Genomic DNA, 21,723 nt, shown 5'->3' on the forward strand with positions numbered 1-21,723 from the left:
CTCACCTGAAATCTCTCTTCTTATTTGTTTTTGTTTTGTTTCTTTTTTTCGTCGTTTTTATCTCTTCTACCAATTTATTTCTACCTATTGTAATTCAGACGATCATCACTTAATTAATATTCATAAACCATGGTTTATGCATTGAGCCACTGCACAGAAAGTAAACCTACAAGAAGAAAAGTAATTTTAGCTAAAATAAGATTTTTTATATTCATAGCTAACAACACTTTAGGTCTAATTAATAAGCCTTATTGGCAAACACTCTAGTGACTGACATTAATGGGAAGTTTAGCTATCATGCTTTCAACTGGTATCTCATATGAGTGTATCCGTGGCAACTAGGCAATTTAAAAGGTTTGAGCATTTTAATATGCCCTCCCACTAATGACTTCCACTAACAGATAATTTCAACACCTCAGCTTCCGGCTTTCTTTATCTCCGTCTCTTCAGGTCAGCTCTTTGTTGGGTATTTATATTTTATATTTGAATGTTTTTAAATCTTTGCACACCAATTCTTTATTTTTACTATATATCGTGTGCACACATATGAGGCGCCACGTAGGATTTAAATCAAACTTCGCTTATCAATACATACATAACACACGTGCATATACACCTATACATTACTCGCATATACATGTATACTATTGGATGTTCAAAATACATATATGAAATACACGTGCACACTAATATGAAATCCATACCAATACATATAATGTTAATAATGAATGCATACACACTTGTGAATAAATGAAAGCTTTAGCATAAGTTCTGCCAGGAAGACTTAATTGTTACGTCACTTTAACTTCTATCTATCCAATCACATTCTAATACTCGGGTATAAAAGATCGGTACTTACTCATGTTTGAGTTCGCAGATGCTGACGCTCCAATTCACCGCCATCCTCCCCACCACCTCCAAGTCAAATCCTTCCCTACTCCACCCCACCACCACCAGGATGGTCCCTTCCATACCTCACGGGGGGGTCGGCTGCGCCTCTGCCTTCATCTTCAGGCAGGATATGCAGAGTCCATACCCTCTGATTGCGAGCTACGGACGGGGCCTATGCCAAAGTACTTTATTGCTTGCTGGGTTGTAAATAAATGGATTATTGTCACAGTATCTATTCTCCCGAGTCTTTCTGGCAGAACTTGCATATACATATACACTTTCATGCATATACACCTATAAACACTCACACATACATATAAACTTCCATGCATATACACCTATAAATACTCGCATATACATATAAACTTTCATGCATATACACCTATAAATACTCGCATATACATATAAACTTCCATGCATATACACCTATAAATACTCGCATATACATATAAACTTCCATGCATATACACCTATAAACACTCGCATATACATATAAACTCGATGCACGCATACACATCCATAAAACGCGCATACATACAAAATAAAACGTGGATGCATGCTTTAGTTGTGTATATATATATGCGAGTGATTTCATATGTGGATGTGCGAGTGATTTCATATGTGGATGTGCGAGTGTTTCATATGTGGATGTGCGAGTGTTTCATATGTGGTTGTGCGTGAACTTTTCAGTGCAAACGGAAGGCATTTCAGTGTAAAAGGAAGTCATTTCAGTGTAAAAGGAAGTCATTTCAGTGTAAAAGGAAGTCATTTGTGTGTACACGGAAGTAACCTGCCTATATTAACCGCATTTACAACTTTGCAATCATGGAGAGGGATCGTGCTACAACTGAAGCAATAGAATTTTGCGAAACGTGCTTACTTGGCGGTCCGTGTACCTTCGGATAATTTGTTTTTTCCTTTTTGTCTTCCAAACGGAAAAAATAAGAAAGCATTCCTTTATCATATATTCGACCCTCCCTATGAGAATAAATAAACAAACCTTGAGTCGTTTTTCCCCCTCATATTTTTATTTTTGTTTTAATCACACTCTGTTCTAATCCGCCAAATGAAAAAAAAAAAAAAAATGGATAAACAGCTTGAATATTCGATCTCAACATGGGCGGGAACAAAACGCCCCTTTCTGCTGATTGGTCAACCAAAGATCAAGCCGCGCCTTCAGTTCTCCGCGCATTGCGCAACAGAATATATATATATATATATATATATATATATATATATATATATATATATATATATATATATATATATATATCCTTGTACAGATTATTAACAGAGTTAAGTGCAACTACATTTAATCTTGTTCTCATCAAACAGCCAGACTAATAAAAGAGAGAATGTTGCAGTGAAGTGATCAGCAGTCCAATAAAAACAATGCTTTATTTTTTCTGCCAGCTTAATTTCTAAAGCAAACCAGATCATTGTGCGACTTGCAACATAAGGCGCACAGAGTAAGCTAGTTAATTCGTGAATGAATCCGAGTCTTTGAACAAATCGGTTGAGTGACTCACCAGCCATACAGCCTTTGTATTATTGAATGAATCAGCGGTTCGAGCGAATCAACTGAACAAAATTACTCATTAACACAGTGACTTGCTGCCACCTACTGGCAATATTTAATATTCGTTTCATCTTGTAATTCTATTTCATATTTCTGTATTCAAAGCATTTTGTATAAAACATAAAACTAATGTCATTGCATTAGGTTATATATTTGCTCTGCTGTGTGAATGTACAGAACTCTCTCAGCATTAAATTGTGTAAATACATAAGCAACTTCAGATGCTGCATTGCCACCTCTGCAGCGCAGGATATTGGGCTGAAACAATATAGTTTCAAACTCTAACTGTATTGAATAAATTTGAGATTTTAAATTAAAAGATGGCATGCCTATATTTAATAAGATATAGCTATTTTAAAAAGGTAGCCTTGTTTGACTAATTATATATGATGCTAATTGGTGGCAATAAATATCGAAATATATATTCATCTCTGGCTTTTTTTTTCAATGTGTTAATTCATAGTTTCTAAAACATGTAAATGAACGGCAAGAGCGGATTAAACATTTCTGTTTCTGTTCTGTTTTCAGTTAAAAAGATGTAATTTAAGCGTCTTGAGTTAATGATTTTTACAACGAAAGTGATTCAATCAAGAACTTTAATAGCTCGATAAACTTTATCTTAGAGCTGTTGGTAAAGCCAAAAGAACTATGTCTATTAATTTTTATATTATCTGTAAAGCTGCTTTGAAATAATCTGTATTGTAAGAAGCGCTAGGCCTATAAATGAAGATTGCGCGGAGCGGAGTTCTGGAGATAAGAATGGCACGGCTTGATCTTTGGCTGACCAATCAGAGGAAAAGGGCGTTTTGTGCCCGCCCATTTTGAGATCGAACTAAAGCTTGCATCCACATTTTATTTTGTATGTATGCGCGAGTGTTTTATGGATGTGTACGCGCGCATCGAGTTTATGTATGTGCGAGTGAGTATAGGTGTGTCTGCGTGCAGTGAGTTTATGTATATGCAAGTGTTTATAGGTGTATATGCATGGAAGTTTATATGTATATGCGAGTGTTTATAGGTGTATATGCATGAAAGTTTATATGTATATGCGAGTGTTTATAGGTGTATATGCATGAAAGTTTATATGTATATGCGAGTGTTTATAGGTGTATATGCATGAAAGTTTATATGTATATGCGAGTGTTTATAGGTGTATATGCATGAAAGTTTATATGTATGTGTGAGTGTTTATAGGTGTATATGCATGAAAGTGTATATGTATATGCAAGTTTTCACAAGTGTGTATGCATTCATTATTAACATTATATGTATTGGTATGGATTTCATATTAGTGTGCACGTGTATTTCATATATGTATTTTGAACATCCAATAGTATACATGTATATGCGAGTAATGTATAGGTGTATATGCACGTGTGTTATGTATGTATTGATAAGCGAAGTTTGATTTAAATCCTACGTGGCGCCTCATACACACACACACACACACACACACACACACACACACACACACACACACACACACACACACACACACACACACACACACACACACAAGATGTTTTCCTCATGGGGACCAAAAAATGTCCCCACAAGGACAAGGATTTCGGATATTGCCATCTTTGTGGGGACATTTTGTCCCCCAAACGTAGGGATTACCAGCCCACACATACACACACACACACACACACACACACACACACACACACACACACACACACACAGACAGACACACACACACGCACACACATCTACATTTAGACGAAGAGCACACTGGAACCTGAAGGGACATAGAGAGTGCATCGAATATCACATGACAGATAGCAAATATTCAGATAGCAACATTATGCGCTTATTTATCAGTGTATACACTCACACACTTACACATTCGGGGGCTTTCCTCGTGCTTAACAACCTCTATTTTGTCAGATGCCTCAAGTGTGTGTTGGTATATATTTTTTAACTGTATAGTGATATTGTAGTATATAAAGTCTTCTCACTTTATGCATTTACAATCAGATTAAGCCACTATCTGTGGAATTATGGACAGCCGACCCCCATAATAACCACATATATACTGTATTACATACTTTCTGACTCTAATGTATCATTTCGTCAAATGAACATACCATGATAGGAAGGACGTGCAGTGTTTTGCCAGCGTATTTCCTTTAGCAGCTACAAGAACAAAAACTGTGCTTGTATGTATTTTTAAATGTGAGTCTAAAAAAATATCATAAATTGATGTTTACAGTGTGCTGAGATTTCTGGAACATGAAACACAGTTCAATCTAGATTTGATCATACCGCCTGTAAATTACAGTTCTGAGCAGACACAAGGGGGAATTGAGGTGGGATTTGCCCTCAAATCAGTTTTACGTGCAACAATCGGGGTCAATAAAGAGACCTGGAGTCCCAGCTTGAGTCCTACACTGCAATGATGAGAGAAATAGCTTCCGTAATCATTAAATCACTTTCTTTTTTCAGACTTGTATGCATTACTTTCTTCTGCGGAACACAAAAGAAGATATTTTGAAGTGTGTCGTTTGTTTTTGAACATACTGTGAAAGTAAATGGGGTCCAAAACAGCTTTCATTGAAGGGATAACATACACCGTGATATTTTAGTTTCACAGAAGAAAAAAAAGAAAGTCATTCAGGGTTTGGAATGGCATGTGGGTGAATACATTTTGACAGAATTTTTGGGTGAACTATTCCTTTATGTCTGCTCTTGTTTGCCTGATTTGGCTCCATTCTAATTGCATTCTAATTCATCGATTGAATAAAAATCCAGGCATATACGGTATAACACAGGGATGGAGACATTGATGTGAGAGCAGAGGGAAGGAAAAACATTAGACTGTAAGAATGCCAGATTGTTAGGAGCAACAGTGCAGAGGGGAGGGAGGAAAACGAAGGGAGCAGCAGGAATAAATAGCCCTCTGGGACCTATTCTTCTTGTTCAGCGCATCTGCCAGGGGCAGCACGAAACCCAACGCCAGCCAGTGAGCATGTGCAAAGCCCTGAGCTCAATGGAGATTTATTTCAGTGTGACTTCATGCTTCAGGTGTCACCCGCACCTCTCCAGACCGCCACTCCACAGGATGGACAGAAGTGCTGATGTTTGTTCCAAAATTTAAAGGGGGGGTGAAATGCTGTTTCATGCATACTGAGCTTTTTACACTGTTAAAGACTTGGATTCCCATCCTAAACATAGACAAAGTTTCAAAAACTAATGTTGGACGTTTGATGGAGTATTTCTGTGTCAAAAATAGTCCTTCCGGTTTCTCACAAGTTTCAGAGAGTTTTTTTCGGGTATGGGTCGGCTTGACGTCGATAGAGCGGAAGGTCCTTGTATGGGCCGTACGGGCTCTTCTCCCGGTAGGGTGCGCGCGCACGCTCGGTGACTAGAGCGAGAGAGGAAATGCACGCCCATCGGTACAGCCTATATTTCTTTTATAAAATATAATAAAACTAAAGACTTTTCGGAGATATGAAGGATGCAATACTACTCTATAGGTTCTCAAGATTGACATGAGATGACTGAAACTAAGAGTCCATACCCAGTTTGTTTGGTCCAGCTCTCTCCTCAGAATTCATAATTACACAACCTGTAAGTATGAATAATAACTGATGTATATATTTGACCAGGTGTTCAGTTTTGTGTTTTATATTGTGCAAGTTTCCGGATAACTCTCTGTTATTAGTGTCTTACAAAATAGTTCTGCTAAGCAGCTGTAGGCCACTATTACCTAAAACGGTGCATATTGTCTGCTGTTCTTATAAAGATAAAGGACGGAGCAAGTTCTTTTTTACAAACATTTATGTTACATGTTATTTAAACTTTCAGTGCTGCTATTTAAATGTGTTTGCCTTGTACATTCAGTTTACAGAAGCAACAGCAAGCCAAAGAGGGCAATGTTTCAACTAAGTATACATTTGCATTTTAAACACTTGCATGTTAAAGAGCTACATTGTGTTCTAGCTCTTTCCATGCAATAAATGCACATTCTTAAATAAGCACATTTTTTATAGCTAATTTCAATTGGGCAGGAATCAAACATCAAATCAGAGCTGTATATAAATATTTACAAGATACATATTCACGAATACAACGATACTTGTAATTGTCTTAATAGCGCACAAATATTTTTTCCTGTTTTCGTTCGTGTGATTATCAGCCTTTTGCTTTTCTGCTAGGGACTGAAGTGTGTGAGTAGCCTATAACGTTGTTACGAACCTGTTACTTTCCGTTAATAAAGGAATAAAATACTGCACATTTTTTCTGGTGTTATTTTTGTGATTGCAATTCTACAGCCCTTCATCAAAACTTTCTACACAGAGCCCTCTTCATTGTTTTAATCGATGCACAAATCGTAAAAACAAATGAACACAATCAGTTCCTAGAACCGCCCAGGTTTAGCTTCTGAAACACACTGTATGCAGTAGACCATCACAACACACTGGGCCAAAGCAGAGCAGCTTGCGGAAAGAGGGATTTAGAGAGACTGATTTATCTGTTGAGTCGTTTGAGAATCACTGAAAAGCGTGGTGATGTGCAATGTATATTATTAGATCATTCACTTTTTTCGACTTTTGATGCATGTAACCAGTAGTAGGAGACTTCCAAGCCAATATTAGGAGGCTTTAAAATAGCATAATGTTATTGATTTGGACTCTCAGGCCTCGGTAAAGAATGTTAAAATGTGTGTGTGTGTGTGTGTGTGTGTGTGTGTGTGTGTGTGTGTGTGTGTGTGTGTGTGTGTGTGTGTGTGTGTGTGTGTGTGTGTGTGTGTGTGTGTGTGTGTGTGTGTGTGTGTGTGTGTGTACAGTGCTGGTCATATAATTAGAATATCATCATTTATTTCACTAATTCCATTCAAAAAGTGAAACTTGTATATTATATTAATTCATTACACACAGACTGATATATTTCAAATGTTTATTTCTTTTGATTTTTACGATTATAACTGACAACTAAGAAAAATTCCAAATTCATTATCTCAAAAAATTAGAATATTGTGAAAAGGTTCAATATTTAAATCACCTGGTGCCACACACTAATCAGCTAATTAACTCAAAACACCTGCAAAGGCCTTTACTGACCTCTCTAGTCTAGTTCTGTAGGCTACACAATCATGGGGAAGACTGCTGACTTGACAGTTGTCCAAAAGACGACCATTGACACCTTGCACAAGGAGGGCAAGAGACAAAAGGTCATTGCAAAAGAGGCTAGCTGTTCAATAGAGAGGCGAAGGGGAGAACAAGATGTGGTAGAAAAAAAGTGTACAAGCAATAGGGATAACCACACCCTGGAGAGGATTGTGAAACATAACCCATTAAAAAATGTGAGATTCACAAAGAGGGGACTGCAGCTGGAGTCAGTGCTTCAAGAACCACTACGCACAGATGTATGCAAGACGTGGGTTTCAGCTGTCGCCTTGTGTCAAGCCACTCTTGAACAACAGACAGTACCAGAAGCATCTCGTCTGGGCTAAAGACAAAAAGGACTGGACTGCTGCTGAGTGGTCCAAAGTTATGTTCTCTGATGAAAGAAAATTTTGCATTTCCTTTTTGAAAGCAGGATCCCAGCGTCTGGAGGTCTAGTATCTGGTTTAATGACCATGGTATCCCTGTTCTTAATTTGCCAGCTAACTCTCTAAACTCTCTTCTTCTTCTTTATATATATATATATAAGTTCCACTATACAATATAGGGAAGAAAAAAATCTGTTGCATCTTCTGTTTCATGTGGACTAAGGGTCTAATGTACATAGCATTCTTGGTTTTATTTTGCACATTATTTCAAATAAATAGTTGTATTTTATTAAAATGCAAAAACTTGCTACACCTTTGAAATGAAAACAACCACCTGGATTCATTCTGGTTCATACAGCCCACTTTTCACAATCCATTCATTTCGCTTTTCTTATTTAAAATCCTGTTTTACTTAGACATACATCAGATTATTGCAATAAAAAAGCCATTTTGTGACGTGCATTTGAGCAATTCTAAAATTCTGTAACATCTTGTCTCTCTCCAAGCAGTAGAATTGAGCTGTTTCGTTGAGCAGTCTTTTCTAATATCGGACTCTTTGAAAACTGTGTCTCTTTAAAGTAGTGCTGGCGTGTAGCGTGTGAGCGCGTGGTGTGTTTTGAAGAAGGCTCACAGGAGGCCGATGGTTTTTCGGCAGGAGGCTGGAGAGATCTTCTTCTCTCTCGTGCTCCAGATCGGTGGGGTTCTGCTGTCTGATCCTGGCTCCTCCTCTTTCTCAGCCAGACGCTCTTATCAGACTCAAACACATCTGCTGTCACTCTGCACACACACAAATGCCTGTACAACCACCATCCTTATCCTTTTGGACCACCATGAGAACCAATCACACACATAAACATACACATTCACCTGGAAAGCTAAAAAGTTTTTTTTTTTTTTTTTTTTTCGTGTACAGCAGTTTTATGAAGTCTTCTAAATTGAATTCCATCTTATTGCTTAAATTCATCACTTCCTTAAACTTAAATTACAATTTTGTTTTTCTTGTGTGCATGCGTGTGTGTGTGTGTGTGTGTGTGTGTGTGTGTGTGTGTGTGTGTGTGTGTGTGTGTGTGTGTGTGTGCGTGTGTGTGTGTGTGTGTGTGTGTGTGTGTGTGTGTGTGTGTGTGTGTGTGTGTGTGTGTGTGTGTGTGTGTGTGGAAGAGTTCATATGTTAAATGTATTATATTGCTGTACTCATTCATATGCTAATGCTACCAAAGCATTGTCTAGCCAATTGGCAAGGTGGCATTTATTGAACTTAAATCTAGTCAAATTTCCACAACTAAAAAAATGAGATTACATTATTTTTTTAAGTTAATGTAGGAATTGGCTTACTCAAATATTTAAAGTTCAGAGCAATTACAATGTATGATTACAAAATAAAATTCTGCAAGTTCTGCTCACTTAAACTTGTGTTAAAAAAATGTGTGGCACCTACCCCTAAACAAATAAAAACAATACATTTGTACGCCTTGCTGTGGGCGCTGAGAGCGTTTTGGCAATCTTTTTATGAGAGCGGTCTTTGCTTTATATGATACGGAATATCCGTGGAAATGTTACTAGTATCTCAGTTTGTTTCTGTATTGATTCTATATAAAAATTCCGATACGATGTAAAGTATTTGCTCTGGCTCTTGTTTTAAATTATTTTGTTTCATTGTTATGCTGTTTTCATCTGTTCTGTTGATGACGTTGTACAAGCAGAATGTGGCGGTTGGTCGGTGTTGTATTTGTCCCGCCCCTCCTTTACTCTGATTGGACAGCTGGGTGAAAAGTGACAGTGATGAGCGCTGCTTTTTTCTCAAAGTTGAACATTCTTCAACTCTCAGCGACCAGTAAAAAATGCTGAACGCTCAGCGCTTGAGTGTGAAATACTCGCTCAACGGATCGTTGCGCTCATGGCGTTCTAAAAGTGTGGCGCTCCCATTGAAAACATTTGAATACACCAACCAGTCGCATGAACACACAGCCTTTAAAGGCTAAAATTTACCCTGAAAATATGGTTACATTTTTTCTTCTTTAAAAATAAAAATAATGATTTACTTTTACTTGGTTATGACTTTTTTTTTTACTTAGTCATTAAATTGAAACTTATCTTGAAAAAATAATTTGTGTCTTATACATTCCACTGAATCAAGTGTGTCTTGGAGAAGTTGTGTGTCGGCATGTGTGGCGTAAATGCCGTGGTCCCTGTGTGAGTGATGAAGGATGGTGTGTTTGCTGTAATCTTCACTGCAGACCGACCCCTGGGGAGCCATAGAGCCATGAATGACGTGGCGGTCCACGGTGAGATTATACCGCACTGTGCCGGACTTGGAGAGAAGAGGCTCCACCAGTGCCTTCGCCGTCCAACATCTGACCACGTACTACACAGCAAGAGAACGCTATTTCTTGTTTTCTTTTTCTTTAGGTTTATATGTGCTTTTTTCACTCCCATAAATACTCAATGGCACTCACACACACGCTCCCTTGCCATTTTCAGTGAGAATGTGCTACTCTTCACTTCACCTCAACAGTGTGTGATTTCTCTCTCTTTAGATATCACATTCACAATTGACCCAGATTTCACTCTCTGGTGTTCCTGCACCCACACATAATCTCTCTTGTTTTATGCTTTTGTATTGTTTATTTTCATACCCAAAGCATTCAAGCTTTCTTCAGACAAAAAACACAAGAGAGAGTGTGCTTTGAGGGAGCTCACGTTATATTCCAGACACAGTCATACCACCTACTGCTTTTCTAATCAGCTGGCGGCGCTGACCACAGGATCATGACAGATGCCCCCTCCGAAGCCCCTCTCCCTCCCGTCTCTCCGCTCCCTGCTGACTCCCCACCTGATTTCACATTCAGTTTTTATCTAAAGTGACACTAATTGGATTAATTGTAGAACGAAACCGTCTTATTAACAGAGGAGGAAAATACTGGATTTAGGTGGGGATTAATATCTCAAATTACAACACACACACACACACACACACACATGCAAACACCACTAGCACCAGGCAGACATGTGTAGCCTGTCTTAGACATGGTGTCTAGTAAAATGAAAGTGACAGTGTTGATAAGAGAAAAAGGATTCTTATCTGAGACTGAGATAAATGCAAAATCTTTTGTGCTGCCTTAAGAAATTGTTGATTTTTTAGTCTGTTATAATAAGAAGGTGAATGGGCTGAAAAAAATAGATTAAATGAAGAAAGGATGATGAGTCAAGTGAATAGGAGGATTTATTTGTTTACGACAACAAAGGAGGAGGTCTGCAACACATGGATCATTCCCATTCATTTCAAAATGCATTCTGCATTCAGCTATTTTTTGCTCATGTGCATCCAGTTCTTGTATTCGGAGCCAATCTCTCTGGAAGCTCAGGAAATATCATCATGTGTTCTTTTCTGATAGTACGCCTAAATATCTGATATTATTGGCTGCTGTGTTGTCAATAGTTAAAGCAATGTGTCCTGTCAAATTCCTTGCAGGATAACGGAAGATCTGGAGAATGTCAGCTAAGCACAAAATCACAACCTGATATAGCGTCTGCCGTCTTTTCACGTCTCACTTACTGATGAATGTGAAACTGTGATTGGATATGCAGTTTTTTCTTTCATTATGAGATGCTTGATAAATGGTCAAAAGAACTAAGTTCTGAAGGTTAATTTCCATACCTTGACCTTCTGGATTGATCTACTTAGTAAACAAAACACCATACAACACTGATAAAAATATATCCATAACTAGTGAGGAAAATGTGAACATTTGTGCCTTACCTCACTGATTATATTTAGTTTTGTCTTTGGAGAAATAAAATTATGTAGGGTTGATTGGATTAGCATGAGGGTGAGTAAGGAATGGCAATTTTTCTGTAAAACCACAGGTCTAAAATGATAATAGGCCTATATGTGATGTCTTTTTTTTAACACCTTGACGTGTTTACGTGTTCTTTAGCGTATTTCTTCATGTTTACTTTTCATAAGGACCATTTATATTGAACAACACCAAAAATACTTGTATAATGTTAGGCTCGAAAAATACTTCACGCGCTCGTTTGAACGGCACCGTACGCTCGCGTGAAGTATGTCTATAGGCTACGTGTAACGTGCCCCACAGAGAAACACATCACGGCACAACTGTCTGTGCAAATCAAACATGAAAAACACACATAAAACGATATAATTATAAATGCAAAACACCATGTAATATCAAACCCAATCAAAACAAAAAAACAAAAGCCAAACACTTGTTGACATGTTGTCAAAACGTTTCATAATAATATCATCCCCGCCGCTGGCTCCTGGCGTTCAAGGGCCTGCATGCTATTGGCTGTGATCTCTGTCCATCATTCGCAGGCACTGATTCGTGTGGTTAAGGCACTAGTCCCGCCTCTCCAAAACTATGCGCTGATTAGCCACTCCGCGCGTCCGCGTCGCGCTCGCAGCCAATGAGCGTGAGGCGGGCCGGGCGCTCTCGGAGGTTCCTCAGTGAACGCGCACTGGTGGCACTCCGGAGCGGTAGCGCTAGCTCAGTACAGCGAAGAGAACCCAACGAGTCCACATCGTGCGACTCTATCGAAGGGAGAGAAAGATAAAGAAAGAAAGCGAGAGAAAGACTGCTCCTTAAAATCTGACGTTATATTTGGAGAGGGTCGCCACAGCCTGGAGGGGGAACGAGGGGTTTTGATCAGCACCGTTATTTTTTCTTTTGTGTTTTCTTTTTTTTCTTTTTTTCTGGGGGAAGGATTGTGAGCGTTTGTGTGCAAAGATGATGGTCGGGGAGATGGAGGTGAAGGAGAGACCGAGGCCGAGTCCCGACTATCTCATGCAGTTATTAAACGAGAAGAAGCTCATGACGAGTTTACCGAACCTGTGCGGCATTTTCACACATCTGGAGAGACTCTTGGACGAAGGTACGTGTGCGTGTAAACTTGAACCATGTGTGTGTATGTGGTGTTTCACAACTTCCCAAACTATTTGTCTTCAGCGAAAGAGACTCCAACCACTGGTTATGGTTTCTTTTTTTTAAGTAGACTTGCCGTATGTATCTAATTGTAAACAGTTTTGGACCGTTTCTAACTGTTCTAATTCGAAAAGTAACGTTAGTAACGTTACCCCGCGTCATTTCGTGTGCGGGTCGCTAGTGCTATTAGCAGTCTGCTAAATCGACAACTTTTATGCGTCGTCATATTCACCAACTTTTACTTAATTAGAATATTTTTAAAGACCTTCAGGAGTTTATTCTACTTCTAAGTGTTTGTCTCGTGTTGTAAATGACATCACCAAGCGTTTTAACGGTTCCTAACTTATTTTAGGGTGTACGGGATGTTAGCCGAAGTTGGTAGCTCCATACAAGAAACGTAACATTTATTCTTTCGAATCTCGATTGTTTTTGTTTATTTACTCGTGCATGCTAAAATATTCATATCTGGGCTGAACACAAAGGATTCAATCAGAACAATTAGCTGTTTGTTTGCAGATTAAGATTTTTCCCTCGAGGCATTCAGTTGAGGTTTGCATGAATGCGCCCTATGGAGAGGGAGAGAGAGCTGTGCAGCATGCCTAAATGCCTAGACACATCTGTGTCAATAGCACAACATAAACGACTGTTTATTCTAGACACTGACATAGCCTGTAAAGCTTTTTATTTTTACCATGCAATCTGAGCGGATGAAAGGCTCTTCGGGGCTGTGAAATGCAGCAGGTTTCTCTCATTGCAGCTCGTGTATCCGCACCGTCACTCATTAGCCTCACATGTTGTGCGTTTTATTTACACTCGCTGTCTGAAATGCATGGTTTATAGGCAAGCTTTAATCTAGCTCTGTTTCGATGCGGGGTGGTTTGAATCCGTACACACACTCGCTATCCGCCTGTATTAGTTTCATGAAGTGCACAAATGCTTGCGCTATTGAACATGCGATAACGCGGATCTGTTTGTATTGTAACAAAGAGGAACGAGCAGCCGCAAAATCTGCCGCAATGTTATCCAATATCAGCTTTGTTTGCGGCAGTTTTCTCTCGGCGTGTTGCAAAATCACCATGTGCGTCACTGGATAAACTAGTTTGGTTTTTGACGGATCACAACTCCACATACCGACACAATCTCAGAAACCACACTTTAGACTGGCCAGTCACAAAGCTAAACTTTCTGCTTTCAGCTCATGGCGGAACTAAATGTTCAGTATGGATTTATACATTATTATTAATATTATTTTTAAATATATTATTGTGCGAGTAAACATGCTTTAAAGGTAAAATTACAGAAATATACAGAATAAATATACAGAAATAGTCTTGTACTAATTTACTCATCGTGAATATATTTGTGTAGACTCAGTGTTGGTAACCAAACAGTTTTGGAGCCCATAGACCTCCATTATTCATAGGCCAAAGAAAAAATGAATGTTTCGCAGAAGAAAATGTAGACTAGGCATGGAAATGGCAAGAAGCGATTTAAAATTACATTTTCGGGTGAACTGTCCCTTTGCTATCTTATGCAGCCTTAACATTCTATTGAAATGATCGTATTTATGAGTTTCCTAGGTAAAAATTGCACATTGCCCTCCCATTTCGAAATGTGCATGCGATGAGCTCGTTGCAATCACGACTTCAGAAGTGGGAATTATCAAATTTCCGATAGCACGTGAAGGCGCCATTAATGTTTTAGTATGTGGACATGGAGCAATCAAACTACTAAAGTTTTTGTATATACAGTAGAACTTTTTCTTCTCTCTCTACACGTAAATGGAAGAAGTCTTTTCTTAAGAAGTCTTCTGCTTTGTATCTTAGTGTCTCCATGTGAAATTTCTCATGAAGCCGTGTGCTCCGACGCCAAACAGCGAGGTGTTAGTTTCTCCTGCGGTGATACAGCCTTGTGTTTGTGTATCTGCATGCATTCTGCTCTGTTTACCTGAACTTTGCTCCTCTCTTGCTTTAATCTGTTCTCCTCAATCCACTCAAAAATGCTGAAACCACCAAGGACAACTTCATCCTTCGTGCCACCCTGACACACATTTATTTGAACACGCATGGATTGGACTAGGTGTAAAATCTCTGCTGCGCTCTGCTAAATTTGCATACTGATTTGGCTATGCAAATGAGCAGCTCAGGGTGATGTGGGCCAGTCATGTATTTGTAACGGTAAATACTCAGACTTAATGCGTAGGGTGGAAAATCTGTACCGCTACACACACTGTCTACTATCTCTCTTGACCTCTGCTTTACATCAGACTGATAAGTTCTTTTAAATGACTGATACTGGTGTCTAGACAGCAGGGTGATATAATGCCATTTTAAACATATTTATTACAATCCGACCGCAAACATTTGAAGAAATTGAATGTGCTACATTGATTGGCAAAGCTGGCGGTAGATTGTATAGCTGACACTAGACGGAATGATTTCCTCGGTTAGCTGGACACGGTTATTGATGTGAATAATTGCAAAATGGGAAAATGTTTGGCTGATTTGTTGGTCTGTCATGAGTCTATCTTAACTCTGTATTGCACTGATCCAAGATCAGGTTTCACTCCAGCTCTGTGCTGTCACAGTGGATGAGGTAAGTTTGCAGAATAGTTGAAAAGGGCACTAGGCGGTTGTTCTTGTGCAGCAAAAAAGTATCTTGAGAAGGTTAGACGGATGCTGGTATCTTAGGTGTTTCATTAAGCACTGCTGTTGTTATTGAGGAGTGTTTAATGTGTAAATAAAGCACAACATGGCTTAAAGCATTTCATTGCAGGCAGCTTCTCACTTCTGCTGGATGAAAGAGACGGCGTGTGGGGGTTTGGAGGTGAAATGTGGGAACGCTCTCTGAGTTGTCTCCTTTTAAGAGTTCTTGTGACAGCTGCACACAAACTCTCATAACTCGAATGGATTGTGTGTGTTAGCAGCTGTTGTCATGGCAAAGGAAAACCAACACCCTTACGTCTCCCTCGTCACCCTCTCTGTTCCCCGCACAAGACAACTGCTCTCCCTCCCTCTCCCTGCACTGCGCAAGTGTGTGTCAGGCTGACGAGAGAACGACAGGTTTGCAGCATGCTTGTGATCTTCAGAGGTGACCCTGCGGGTGTTTTTAGAGCTGTCTTTGATAAGTCAGTGGCAGCTGAGGCCAGTGCCAGAGCTCAATGCAGGGCTGTTCAGAAATGGACACGGCACTGGAGAGAACGAGTCAAGGTTAAAGATCTCGATTCCTCACGGTCACACAGGTTGTTAGGAAATAATTCTCTCTTGGAGGGGTCGGTGTGATTTTTGTCTCTTCGAAATATGCACTGTTAAGTCACCATTAAGAGTGTTATTTTTGAAAAGTCTCTAATGCTCACCAAGGCTGTATGTATTTGATTCAAAATAAAGTAAAACATTAATATATTGGAATTATTCTAATTTTAAAATGACTTTTCTATTTGAATATAATTGAAAATATAACTTATTCCAGTGATGTCCAATCTGAATTTTCAGCATCCTTAATTTAGTTTTCACTGTCACGTGATCCTGCAGAAATCATTCTAATGCCTGGTTCAGACTACATGATATTTGTGTCTGTTACGATAGTCACCGTGTTAGATTATGCAATTTTGACTCCTCAAATCTCAGTCGTGTCCTGGACAAGAAACATGTCAGACTACACGTTGCTACTCGACCAATCATCACTTGTTGTCACGACGTCGCGTGTGATGTCATCGACTTTCAGAAACGAGCGTAAACAATGTCTTAAGCAGTATGTTTTGTACTGGCTTTTTTACTTTTAGAAAAGCGCAAAAATAGAAAGAAAACCCGACCATGGACACGCTCCTGGCTTGCTGGAAGATGTCAGTATGGGCTGTCAATCCTCCAAAGAGAACTTGAGGTAAAATGTTCTTTTTATATTAAATATTTTGTTATTAGCCAGTAGTAAAAGCTTGCCACCACAACTTATTTGTAAAACGTATATTAAGCTTACATAAAAGCAATGTTTTTTACAGCTAATTCCAGTAACGTTACTCACCGGGTTGCTGAAGGGCTTCCGCTATCGTTCGCCAGCATTTTTCTTTTATTATTCGGCCGTGGTAGTCCCTCGATGAAACGTTCCTCAATTTTATAATTCCACCTAAAGTTAGCCGTACTATCATCTCTCTTTCGCTTCACTGTGTTTAAAAGCTGTGTACGAAAAGTGCCTCTGCTCTGGTTGGGACAAAACCCGTCATGAAGGACTGCAAAAAAAATTCGACATGCTAGACTTTCTGTCGTGCCGTTGTGAACCATCGCAGACGCGGATTCGGTTGTCTTATACTATGACACACTATACAAGATGAAATTATCAATTCTTGCGTCCCGACTTCCATTGATGTTTACGAATCCCTACGTCAAATGGATCGTGCCAAATTTGGGCTAATATCGTGTAGTCAGAACCAGGCATAATATGTTAATTTGCTGTTCAAGAAACATTTATCATCAATGTTGAAAAGTGCTGCTTGATATTTTTATTTTAAAAAAAAAGTATGAATACCAAAGGGTAGGGTTGGGCATCGAGAACCGGTTCTAACTTGGAACCGGTTTAAAAATAACGATGCCATTGGAATCGTTTAGAAATGTTTTTTTCTAATCCAATCATCGGTTCCAAACGTCCAAGTTTTGGTTTCCATAGCGGCCACCTGATTTCCGGAAGTGCTTGCAGCCATGGAGCCCGGTAAGCGGCGCTCTAAAGTGTGGATTTATTTCACTTTTAAAAAGCCTGGGTCGGAACAGTGCAACTAGTGTTGTCAAAAAGATTTCGCACTCACATCTGAAGAGCACACACACATACCGTAATAAATCCGCCTCTGACATGCGTGCAAACATTTGCTTCTTTTTCCAGCTTATTATTGGTCAAATGCACTCAAAAAAATTCTCAGTGCACATCTGGAAGAGTATTAACGTAAACAGTCATAAACAGTTCAGGAAGAATGAGTAACAGGAACAGTGTTTAGGATTCATGCGTGCATTTGGTCTTAAAGGGACAGCAGTTATTTTTTATTCAAACTACAAAAATACATACCATCACACTGCTCTTGACTGATCAACTTGTGGTTTAATGGTTTCATCTGTATGCTATTTAATTTTTTTTTACAAAGAACATTATCCAATGTTATTTTAAATTTAATTACCTGAATTTTAGACCTAACTGAAAAAATAAAGCAGTCTGTTTTCATAAAAAATAATTAAGTCTATATCATTTGTATCTCTTATTCTATAGTATTTATTTGTGCTATTGTTTATAATCTGTTTATTTGTTCTTATTTTATTACTGTTTATACTCATCTTTTTAAATTGAATTTCCCATTCGAAATCAAGCTTTCTTGTGCTGTGTGTAAGCTATTGCAACACAATTACCCCATTGTAAAAAATACATTGAGTTAGTAAATATTTGTGGGTTCATTTTAATAGTAATTGATCAATGTTTTTTTAAAAAGCTTTATCTTATAAAGTGATCTCTTCAGAAGGAATTTTTGATTGCCTAGAATTTTAATAGATGGACAAAAAAACAGTTTTTTTCCCCCTATGGTATCGAAATACCATTGAATGTCGATGTGACAAGTTTTGACTCCACCCTTAAAAGAATCGAAAGTAAGAATCGGAGTCAGAATCGTTTAAATTAAAACAATGCCCAACCCCACTAAAGAGTTAGTTCACCCAAAAATAAAAATGCCGGTATTATATACTCACCCACATGTTGTTTCAAACCTGTAAGAAACAAATGAAGATATTTAGATGAAATCCGAGAGCTCTCTGACCCCTCCAAAGACCGCTATTTAATTCATGATTTCAATGCCCCAAAAGATAGGACATCGTTAAAGTAGTTCATGTGACTCCAGTGGTTCAATATTCATTTTATGAAGCATCGAGAATACTTTTTGTGTGCAAAAAACTAAAATAATTATTCAACAATTTCTTCACGTCTGTGTAGTAAATACAGTGCCGCGCTTCCGCGTTACGTCAGAGCGCCGGCTTACCGTTGGCCAGTGCTGTTCACGTGAGCACCGTGATGCTTGTGTGTGATGCTGATGCGGGAGCTGGACAATGTAAACTGCGTAGGAGACTGGATATGTTTACATCCAACCAAATAATCCGTTACTAATCAGATTGACCGCTCAAACGGACTGTAAAGCCTTGATGTAAACACCTTAATTGCTCCGATTGAGCTCGATCTGAATGAAATTTTCGATTGGATTGAAAGGGGTGGTTTATTCCTGTCCTAATCTGATGAAGAGGACGTACAAAAACTTGATCAGATTGAAAACTGAATCCGAAAGGACTGCGCATGTAGAAATGTGTGGATTGAGCTGTTCTTCCTGTTGAATAGTGGTATATGTATATGTGTCCCGTCATTCTAAAATTCTCCTTTAACTCGGGGTCTTTGAAGTGGAGCAGGACTGCGTCCCACCAGTCCTTGATGTGGATTCTCATCCACTGACGACTGGTTTTGAGCATTGGGAGGGACATTTTTTACTATTTGATAAATATAAGCAGCACATCAAAACGGTTCATATGCTTTTTTTTAATCTCCAAATTATGACCAGAAATTGATAAATATTATGTCTGCTGTTTAAAACAAAGAACCAATGTAGGAGAATAGTTATTATGTGCAAACAGCAGGAGCTCTGTGTTTGTGCAGTGTGCGCATATCAAAAAATCAATTCTGATTTGAAGCTTGCAACATAAACGTGCACATCAACCCAAGCAGCTTGTTTGGCGTTTATGTAAAGGCTACATTTAGATTCATCAATGAATTCAGTCCGATTGAAACTAAAGTTGTGCATGTAAACACAGCCACTGACACAGATGTGAAGAAATTGTTGAAGGTTGAACTACTGGAGTCGCATGGACTATTTTAACAAATGTTTTAGTATCTTTCTGGGCCTTGACTGGTGTTAATTAAATATCTATGGAGGGGTCAGAGAGCTCTCAGATTTCTTCAACAATTCCATGTGCTCTGAAGATGAACGAAGGTCTTACAGGTTTGGAATTACATTAGGGTGAGTAATAAATGACAGAACTAACCCTTTGGGTAAAAAAAAAAAAACCTTAATTTACTTGCAATTTTGTAACATTACAAACGGTTAACGAAGGTTAACAACCCAACCTTTTCATTAATAGCATAGATATATTTATTACAGTTCTCAAGAAACTTGATTCTGATTGGTCAGTGCATAAGCTGTATACTGTATATGTACCAATTTCCCACTTAAGTGACATGGAAGTAATTTCATCATTGGATTCAGTACTCTGAAAGTACAGTCATTTAGGTGCAGCATTTGTGTTTGGGGTCATTCCAGGTGCTTACAGGAAGTGAATCTTATAGGTTGGGACCCGTGGGACCCCTTTACAGCATCTAGTTTAATTAGCTAGCTGGATCCATTAGCTCAGGTACTCTGCTCGAGCCAGGGTTCAGTAGAGTGAATGTGCAGATAATTTTACTCTCTCTATCTTTGTTTCTCTCTCTTTTTCTGTGTCCTGCTGGGCGGTGATAAATTGGATAGCAGGAAGAGGTTGACAGGGTTAGCGCAGGGAACAGAGGAGTCTCGCTCATTTTCTCTCTCCCTTCCCCCCCAGCGGGTGTGTGTGTGTGCGTGCGCGCGGACTGGCCCCTGACTCGGCCTGTGTGTGGCCCCTGATAAAGTCATGCCTGTGTGCGTCAGGCTGTGCCCCGTTATCAGGGGGTCCCTCTTACAAGGGCAGGGGTTTCTTATCAGACTCGGCCCTGCCAGCGCCACTGTCCTCCTGATGCCTCACAGACACCAGCACACACCCTTCAACAACTTTACCACCCGGGAAGAGTGAAGAATTTATTTAGATGTAAAGCAACATTTTCGCTCTTGTTGAGCCAAATTATAACTTTTGTACCGGCCACCGTAGCTGCGAGCCTGATAGACTAAAACTAATGCAATGATTCAGACACAGTCACTAAACTACACTCATGCTCATGTGCTCCCTGTGGGAGAACAGCAGGGCTTTCATGGGCCAGCTTGCACAGGAAGAAGCTGATTCACTGTTTTTGGAAGGGGAGGAGTTCTTTCCATAAGAACCAAAAAACAGTTTCTCAACCAAAAGTAATGCTTTTAGAGCATGAGGCTGTCTGTCTGTCTGTCTGTCTGTCTGTCTGTCTGTCTGTCTGTCTGTCTGTCTGTCTGTCTGTCTGTCTGTCTGTCTGTCTGTCTGTCTGTCTGTGTGTGTGTGTGTGTGTGTGTGTGTGTCTAGTTTTTCTGTGTGTAGTTCTAATGTAGTCGGGAGAATATGTCCAGGAGCGGTTAGTGTTTATCCTCTCACTCCGGAACGGGGGGGAAGGGCCCCACCCTTTAACATTCCACAACTGCCTGAAATATCTCCACACCCCTTCACACTCCTTTCATGCCATTTCTGTGCTGTTTTTCTGTTTTATAACCAGCAGCTTGGAGAACCGCGTTTGTCTTAGTGTTTTCCTCGCTCACAAACTCCTTAATTGAGCAACAGAGGGATTGTTTGGCTAAATCAGACAGCAGTTATTCCTTAGTGCTCATCTACACATTCATTAAGCAATTGAATCCATCTAATGTTTGTTCTGTTTCCTTAAATGCTTTAATTAGGCGTAATTATGATCGCTCCTATTTAGCTTGGGCTTAGAAATGGTCCTTGAATTGATCCATGTGGACCGTGGCCTCGGCCAGAGGTGGTTCTGTTTGACTCTCACCCTGTGATTTCAACTCTTCAACTTCGATTCGCTCTCAGCAGCAGATAGGCAACACTGCAGGTTTTATTTCACTGCAGAAATAGGTGTCTTCAAACCAA

General features: G+C 39.3%; 1 protein-coding gene across 4 annotated transcripts in view; it reads left to right on the forward strand.

The window, feature by feature from the left end:
* Nucleotides 1-12,445: 12,445 nt before the first annotated feature.
* Nucleotides 12,446-21,723, forward strand: part of qkia (QKI, KH domain containing, RNA binding a) — a 79,786-nt gene continuing 70,508 nt past the window's right edge. For 2 of the 4 annotated variants that reach the window (XM_067455161.1, XM_067455162.1), the window contains exon 1: nucleotides 12,446-12,860. In XM_067455161.1, the coding sequence (XP_067311262.1) occupies nucleotides 12,716-12,860 (145 nt within the window). In that variant the 5' untranslated portion in view covers nucleotides 12,446-12,715. The remainder of the gene's footprint in view (nucleotides 12,861-21,723) is intronic. The other 2 variants (XM_067455163.1, XM_067455164.1) reach the window with 1 other exon arrangement.

This window comes from Pseudorasbora parva, chromosome 10 (genome assembly GCF_024679245.1).
Source record: "Pseudorasbora parva isolate DD20220531a chromosome 10, ASM2467924v1, whole genome shotgun sequence".
Classification (NCBI taxonomy): Eukaryota; Metazoa; Chordata; class Actinopteri; order Cypriniformes; family Gobionidae; genus Pseudorasbora; species Pseudorasbora parva.